Below are 8847 nucleotides of genomic sequence, written 5' to 3'. Positions count from 1 at the left end.
GCGCCACGAGGCCGGCTCGGCATCAACCCCGTCACCGCCGCCTTGACCGACTTCTCTGACAGGACGTCACATCCAACTAACGCGTCCAACCACTCCCACGACGTCAGCCGAACGATGGCACGATACAGCGGAGTGGCCGACGAGACAGGAGTCACATCGACGCCATGCCGTCCGGGACAGGACGGGGCAGGGGTTACATGTCGTTGTGCTCGGCACTGTGCCCACGGCTGACACTCGTGCTGCACTGTGCTGCCTAACCCCTGCTCCAAGGACAGCGCGGCATGGAAAGTCAAGTCCGGGTCCTTGTAGCCTCGGAATCGACGTACAAGACCAATTGCACCCTCCGAGTCTCGGCTATCCGCTTTCGGGCTCCTGTTGCCTCGGGACTCGCGTCCGTCGAGCCCCCCACAATGGTTCAGCCTCTGCACCGACTGGGCCTTGGCTCTCTACGTTGTCAACACTCTGGGACTGACACGTCGTCCGCAGTACGCGCCATGCCCTGCGTCAAGCTGCAGGAGCTCCCACGTCGTGCACAGGGCCAAGCTCCTATAGCCTCGGAATCAGCGCACCCGCACCGTGGCATCTACCCAGCCTCGGCTCTCCGCGCCGGTCAAACATATAAGTGACCAGCACGCCTCCAACAGAAGAAGGCGCGCATGCCACCATAGGAGCTCCCACGTCGCACAGGATCAGGCGTGACCGACGCGTCGCTCCAGTGCACCGAGGACAAGACCGCTCCACCGACCATGTCACCACAGTGACGAGCTGCAGGGCACGGACATACCGCCTCTGCTCACAAAACGACACGTAGCAAATACATGTACCGTCCCTGTGCCTCCCTTCGACTATAAAAGGGAGTGACCAGGGCCGCTTCTAAGGGGAGATCAGACTCACACGTGCAAGCAACGCTCTGTAACACACACGCTCCCTCACTGCAAGAGATCAACATCTCAAGTAACCCACGCCACTCTACGCAGAGACCTGGGACTAGCTCCCTCTCTCGCTCAACTTGTAAGCCCCTACTACAAGCATCTCGGTGCAAGGAATACAAGATCGCTCTCTCAGACCGGACGTAGGGCACCTATTGTCTGAACCAGTATAAACCTTGTGTCTCTTTGCATCACCATCCGGGATTAGGGACACGCAGTACACTTTTACTAGTCGGTTGAGGACCCGCCGGACCAAAACACCGACACTACCCTTTTAGTTACGATAATCTATTTAATACAATTTTTCGAAATATTTACTAGAATATATGTCCCTTGCAAATATTGAATTGTATTGTAGTGTTCAACAGGTGGGGACAAATCAAATCAGCCATACAAACAACGTAAAGTTCCAGTTGAAGTTTGACTAATCTAGCTAGCAGTGATGTGTCACTAGATTAGTAAGTATAAGTAGGTACTATGATTCTAGTAATTTACTATATCACCGATGTGTCACTAGAGTGTTGTGTTACACACAATTTAAATAACATAATCAATCCATGAACACACCTTGAATTCACAAACGTAAAAATCAGTAAATCAATTGGAAGATAAAACAGGGAAGGGATTAGAGAACACACCTTGAATTGGACCACCAGTAGCTGCTGCACATCCGCGCGAATAGACGCGAGCTGTAGCGCTTCTGGCAGTAGTGTGCATGTGTGGCCACGAGTCACCATCACAATGGAGCTGCCCAAAGATGCAAAGCAGAATCGTCTGGAAGAACAGGGCCATGTTTAGTTCACCTCAAATTCCCAACTTTAACACTATGTAAAAATAAGATTCCCCATCACAACAAACTTGCGGTACATGCATGGAGTACTAAATATTGACGAAATCAAAAACTAATTACACAGTTTGGTTGTACTCTGCGAGACGAACATTTTGAGCCTAATTAGTCAACGATTGGACAATTATTACCAAATACAAACGAATACTACAGCGTATCTACAGTGTATCTACAGTGTTTTTTGCGGCGCCAAATTCAGGACTAAACATGGCCCAGGTTAGATCTAGGGTGCGTCTGGTCATCGGCAGAAGCGACGATGATACGCACGTCTCCATCCACGATTGAGACGGTCTCCTATTTCTGGAAACGAGTAAGCGTAATTTGGGTGACAAGCCGGTCACTAATGCAAACCAGCCGAGCTATTAATGGGCTCCATCCAAGGCAAGGCGAGTCTGAGCCTGGTTCTGGTGGTGCGTCTTGGGTGGGACGGATGGCCTCCTGGCGCTGCCTCGGACGCGGGTGCAGCTATAGAGTACTCCTTATATATATATATATATATATATATATATATATATATATATATATATATATATATATGAATTAACCGTACGTGCGTGCAGTTTTTGGCGCGGCTTTGCGGAGTGGAGGGAGCGTATCCGACGTTCGTGCTATTCAAAAACAGCAAGCAGGTGGGCAAGGTCGTCGACATCAAGGAGGACGAACTCGAGCGGAGCATTCAGCGAGCGCTAAACTAGTGGTACTACTCATTTTTCGTGTGAATGAAGACATATAATATGACGTTCATATACGCATCGGGAGTGCGAGGTACATGTATGTACATACATGCTAGTACAAAACTATGTAGAATAAGCATGGTACGAAACTTGTCGAGTGATGTTGAGTATTACTAGATGTACTACGTACTGGTCTATCGACCTGTGCTTCCGCACGAGCTAAAATTTTAGGAGACATAAATATTAAAGGTTCGTGAATAATAAATTTAATACTTTTTATTTTACTATTACTAATTAAATGTCTCAACGGAGGCTTCACGTTAATTCTCACTAGAAACACTAAGAAAAAAAATAAATCCTAGAAATTCTCACAATAATCAGAAACATCTAGCCTTCAATTTGATAGACTCTAATCAACATCATAAATAATAACGAGTAAAATGCATCATAGGTACTCAAACTATTGTGTGGTTTCCAAATAGGTACATAAACTGAAAAACCTACCAACTAGGTACTGGATCTATATTTTTTGGTCGCCAGCAGTACTAACTTTGCCACGTAGGCAACATCAGCTCATGTCCAAGCCACCCTGGATGCCCATTTTGCTAAAAAAACCCCAGCCAAACCATCCATTCACATTCACAGTTCATTACATATGCTAAGAAAACCACCCAGCCTAACCATCCATTCACATTCACAGGTCCCATTTTATATGCTAAGAGAACACACCATCCGAACCATCCATCCATTCATAATGACATATATTGACTGAGAAACCATTTATTTCCATAGTTGTGGTCATTACAGCCAAGATGTCATCAGCAAACTAGGAATTGTTTTGTTGCTTCCATTACATATGCTAAGAAAACAGCAAGTTGCTGCAAATGATCTATACCTATATGAGATCACTACACAAAAGGCAACTATAGTTGCTGGACAAAAGGCAACGTATAGTTGCTGGACAAAAGGCAACTATATTTCCTGCACAAAAGACTACCTAAAGTGTTGTCTGGGCTATCCTACTGTCCAGATTGACCTCTCTTGGTCTTACCTGTCTTCTTACTAGGGGCAGCACCGTTGTTCTTCACTATCTTGGTCCTTGAGGTCCTTCCAGTCTTTGTTGCTGTTGTAAGTGGAGTATGCCTTGCTGGTGGGAGGTTGGAAATGATGTAGGTAGAGTCTGGCAATGGTGAAGTAGATGGAATGTGCCTCATGTTCTGTGAAGCCTGAATACAATAGGTTACATCAGTTTTGTGATATGCCAGTAATAAATGGTTGTGAGTGAAACTGAAATGAACATTACTGGTACCTCATCTAGTAGTTGTGATAGCATGGGGTTATCTACTTGGGACATTACTGGTACCTCAACTAGGTTAGTCACCTCCTAAACCAATAATAAAGTTAGATAGTTACATTTGCACATGTAAAATGTATGGTTGTGGCTGTGCACATACCTGGGAATGACTCACCTCATAACTTGGTTGTTGCTCTGGCTCAGTTGTAGTTGTAGTAGCAGTTCTAGTTGGTTTTTTTGTTTTCTTAATAGCTGGTAGGCCTACCTTCTTTGCTTCACACCTAGCTGAGTTATGACCAGTTTATCCACAATGGCTGCAGTGCATGATTACTCCGTGTTTAGACAGCCTTGGTCCATTAGGACCTTCAACTTCATGTGCTGCCCTTTTTCTTGCCTTAGGTGGTCTGCCTACCCTCTTCTCATACTTAGGTGGCTGCACTTCTGGACCTCCAACATTCTCCCAGGAAGATTTTTCAGAACATGGATATACGTTGCAGCCATATGCATTTTTGAATGCATCAATGGAGTAACAATTTGGGAGCACTGAATCTTCTAGGATTCTTTCATGCTTCAGGCAAGAAATGGCATGGCTGCATGGTATGCCTGTCAACTGCCACCTTCTGCATTCACAATTTTTGCCCATAAGATCAACCACATACTGCCACTCTCGGTCATGAACTTCAAAGATACCATTCCCACTTGGTATAGGATAGCATGTGTTGGAGAAATCAGCATGCCTAGCTAACCTTTTCCTGATCTTTGGGCATATGGCCATTCCTACCCATTTCTCAGTCACTTCTTTCTATTTATTGTAATGCCTGACCATTAGTTGGGACTTGATCTTCTGTATCATGGTCAAGATAGGCAGTTCTCTAGCTTCCAAGATGTAATTGTTGAAAACTTCACAAGTGTTGTTTAACAGGATATCACATTTCGGGTACTCACTGAAAAAGGCTCTAACCCAAGTGTTTGGTGGCATCTTCTCTAACCATGCATAGGCATCCTTGTTGAGCACTTTCATTTTCTCCATTTCCTGGTTCCACCTTGTTACTGTACTTGCTCTAGCACATGCCCACAGTTCATTCTTCAAGTTTTCCCCTTTGAAGTGGCCTTGGAAGTTTGAGTATAGATGCCTAACACAGAACCTATGCTCAGAGTCAGGGAAAACTTGCTGGACAGCAGGGATTAGTCCTTTTTGTTTATCTGTCATTATGGTCCAAGGAGTGGTGTTGTCTATGCCAAGATCCTATTTTAGTGTCTCTAGGAACCACTTCCATGATGCTAGACACTTTACCTCTACCACTGCCATGGCTATAGGAAAGATACAATCATTTGGGTCTATGCCTACAGCAGTGAGTAGCTGTCCCCCAAATTTAGTCTTGATGTGGCAGCCATCTAGACATATCACTGGCCTACATCCACTGAGGAAACCCCTCTTACAAGCATCGAAAGACACATAAAGTTAACTGAAGTAGCCATCAAGCAAGTTCAGAAATAAGCTACTACCTGGATTTGACTTCCTGAGTTCATGACCATAATTCCAAAGAAGATTGAATTGCTGCACTTCATCTCCATAAATGATGTTCCATGCCATCCTTCTTGCCCTACTCAGCTTCATCCTAGAGGGGGTCAAGTTCAACTCCAACTGAACTGTCCTTCCAAAATTGGTCAGACTCATCTTCTCATCAGCCCTAAACTTGTCCAAGTACTTGTTAGCTATCCATTTTGCAGTGCACCTCTTAAGCACCCCTTTCTTTTGACAATGGTGATCACCAACATAAGATTTGATCAAGAAACATTCCATCCTAAAATCAAATGAAGCATACAAGTACCATGGACAACCAACATCATAATGAGCTTTGATTCTGGTCTTATCATTCCATGGCATCTTTATCTCCACCCTATGTTTGATACTGTATTCTGTAATAGCCTTTCTTAGCAGTTGTACTGATGCAAACTTCATTCCAATTTTGAAAATAGGGTTCTGCAGGTCCTCTGGCCTGAAGGTCTTCAAATTCATCCCAACTTGGCCCTCTTCCTCAGCTGGTAACTCCAACTCATCCTCATCAGACGACAGCTCATCCCATTCCCTAACCGTTGCCATCTTCTCTTTGACATATGGAGCATTTCTCTTCTTCCCTTTGCTGACTACAATGCCCTTGGCTGCACCCTCATCAAGCACCCCATCATCAACATTGTCATAGAATCGGTCATCATCATCATCAACAACTTCATAGTCACTGTCTAAGAAGTACCCATCTATACTGCCATCATTGTCACTGTTGTTGTTGTTGCCCACATCATCTCTTTCAGGTGGCACCTTCCTAGGACTTAACATTTTGGGTAGTGTACCAATTGGATTCAACACAATGTCTTTGTCAAATGAATTATAGATATCAAAGTACATCACAAAGTTTTTGATTTTATATGCAAATTGGTTCATGATTTGTGTATCTGCATCTGAGTCTACAATTCTCAAACCAGTAGGCACAACCATCTCAGGCAACAACCAGTACACCTCCACATTGTCAAGTCCATAACCTAACATCACACTAATCTCATCAACTGCGAAAAAACACCAATACTTCTCTTTGATATGGTCAAACCAATCAACCTTGCCATCAAGATAAATCTAATCTTTACCAGACCCACAGAAAAATCCCCCATGATGTATTTCCACAGAGAACTCGTCATCATCAGGCCCTAAACATTCAGATAAACCTAAAGTTCAGTGCTTTACCCTGACAACCCAATCTATGCATCAAATCCATGTACTGCCACACCAAGTTTGCGGCACTTACCATAAACAGGTGCTGGTTCCCCTTCCAATCGCCGGCGATCGGCCATGGTGCCGTACCGCGCCGTGCCACACCTCCCACGATGACGTCCTTGGCCTCGGCCTGCTCGCAGCACCCACTCGCGGAGCGTGGCGACTGCGCCCCTCACGAGGCCGCTCTCGCCCCCATCTGACCCCGCCGAGCACACCCCTCACGAGCACGCGGCGAGATGGGGAGGCGGGCAGCGATGAGACTGGAGGGAGGCGGGTGGTGATGAGATTGTGGGGGAGGGGGGCGGCGAGAATGGAGGGGCCGGCGGCGGCAAGACTGGGAGGGCCGGGCGGCGGCGATTTCACGGGCGGCGGCGGTGTATCGAGAGAATACGAGAGAGAGAGAAGACCGGCACGGGAGACTTCAGGGACGGGAGGGGTTTCAGCCGTACTGCACCTAGGGACCAAGAAGTGACCAGCCACGTTCGGCGGGGGGGTTTCAGCAAAAATCCCATGACGATTGCGATGCCGGTGCCTACGTGGCTTGTCCACTTAAGTTGTTGTTGCCTGCGTGGCCTAATCTTGTGCTGTTGGTGACAAAAAATATAGATCTAGTACCTAGTTGGTAGGTTTTTCAGTTCGAGTACCTATTTGGGAACCACACAATAGTTTGAGTACCTGTGGTGCATTTTACTCTATAATAACCATTGGATCGATTTTGATATATTAAAAAATTACCCATCTCTACCGTTATAAATATATAATAAAGTAATCCTCTAATCTTTCATCTAAATTACCTAACCTGCCATTATGAAACATAATTTAAAATAACCTCCTAAATTTAATTTGTATTTAAATTACCCACATTTGTTATTATGAAAGAAAATTCAAAATAACCCCCTACATTAACGCTAAGCTGCGTTTGGGAGCGCTCCATGGAGCAGATTCTCCAAGAGAATCGCTCCTCGGCTGCCAAACACAAAAATATGCCCTAGCTTCTTCGGTGAATCTGAGTGAATCGCTCTCTATTCTGTGTAGCCGTAAAAACCTGCTCCCCGGATTCACTCCCGATCCCCACCATCTGAGACTACAGACCTCCCCACAAACTTTCATGATATTTACTCGCAAATGCCACTGGTACAAAAATAGAAATCCATTTGGTCTCCTCTCCGACACCGTCTCTCCATCCCCTCCGTGCGGCGCCCATGTCGCGACTCTCGCGCGAGCGACGAGCGGAGCGAGCCGGCCGTCGTTCCCCTCCCCGACGCCCGCTCCTCGTCCCGGCGCAACACCCACTTCTCGTCCGCACCGGCCGCCGTGCCCCTCCACTGCTCATCCGCACCGGCCGCTGGGTCCCTCCCCGACTCCCGTTGCTCGTCCGTCCGCTGCTCTCCGGTTAGTTGAAGGCCGATGCTCATCCCATCCCTCTCAAATACGTTCTCTCCCTCAGATCCATCTAATTTTGTCTCTGATTTGTATTGCTGCAGGCTGCCTCCTACCTCCTCTCGCTGCCGTCCAAGCCCCTCTTGCTTAGATCTACAATTTGGAGATATGTTTCTTCTTGTATTATGGATTTTGTATGTGATGCTGGTGTGTAGCTAGTTGATTTTTTTTTGCATGAGTGTTAGTCCTTTACATGTTTGTGAAGTATGACTACTAATACTAATTCTTAGACATGAAACAATATCAGCACCATGAAGGAAGACACTGCGGTATGGTGTGATGAGAATGTAAAAATTGTTTGTGTTAGTCCTTTACACTGCATGCAAAAATCACGAAATACATGGAGAATTTCACTAGTCTCAATCTCTAACAAAACCATAATGTATCATACAAATATTGGGCATACTTCAGTTCAGACAAACAGGGGTATTATGGACAATTCCAGCAAAATCCTTCCTTTTAGGAATCACTTCGCAAACAACTTGCCAAACGATTTTATCAGATTTGATTCTAACAGAGAATCACTCAGAATCACTTCACCAGTGAATCAAAGAGCATAGTTGGAGAATCAGGGAGCATAGCTCTACCAAACAGGCCCTAAATTACTGCACCTATGTCATTATGAAAGCTACTTCAGAATAGCTCCTAATTTTGTATCTAAAATACACAACTCTAATATTATGCAAGATAGTTAAACTCCTAATACTTATATAAATTACCTGCCTTTGCTATTATGAAAGATATTATGATGTAGAACCATTTAATTTTTAACTAAATTATCCATCTTAGTTGTTATATAAAATAGAGAAAAAATATTTCTCAATTCTACATGTAAATGCATTAAACTATTAGGAAAACTAATTCAATATCCATAAAGTATGCTACATATATTT

General features: G+C 45.1%; 1 protein-coding gene across 1 annotated transcript; it reads right to left on the bottom strand.

Annotated features, from left to right (window-relative positions):
* Window positions 1-5206: 5206 nt before the first annotated feature.
* On the bottom strand, window positions 5207-6591 carry LOC136466252 (uncharacterized). The gene is made up of 3 exons (XM_066464658.1): window positions 6546-6591; window positions 6388-6447; window positions 5207-6285 (listed from the first exon to the last, which is right to left on the bottom strand). Exons 1-3 carry the CDS (start codon window positions 6589-6591, stop codon window positions 5207-5209), a joined length of 1185 nt encoding a protein of 394 aa, XP_066320755.1.
* Between the last annotated feature and the right edge of the window lie 2256 nt (window positions 6592-8847).

This window comes from Miscanthus floridulus, chromosome 7 (assembly GCF_019320115.1).
Source record: "Miscanthus floridulus cultivar M001 chromosome 7, ASM1932011v1, whole genome shotgun sequence".
Taxonomy (NCBI): domain Eukaryota; kingdom Viridiplantae; phylum Streptophyta; class Magnoliopsida; order Poales; family Poaceae; genus Miscanthus; species Miscanthus floridulus.
This window is presented reverse-complemented; position numbering and strand designations above follow the sequence as displayed.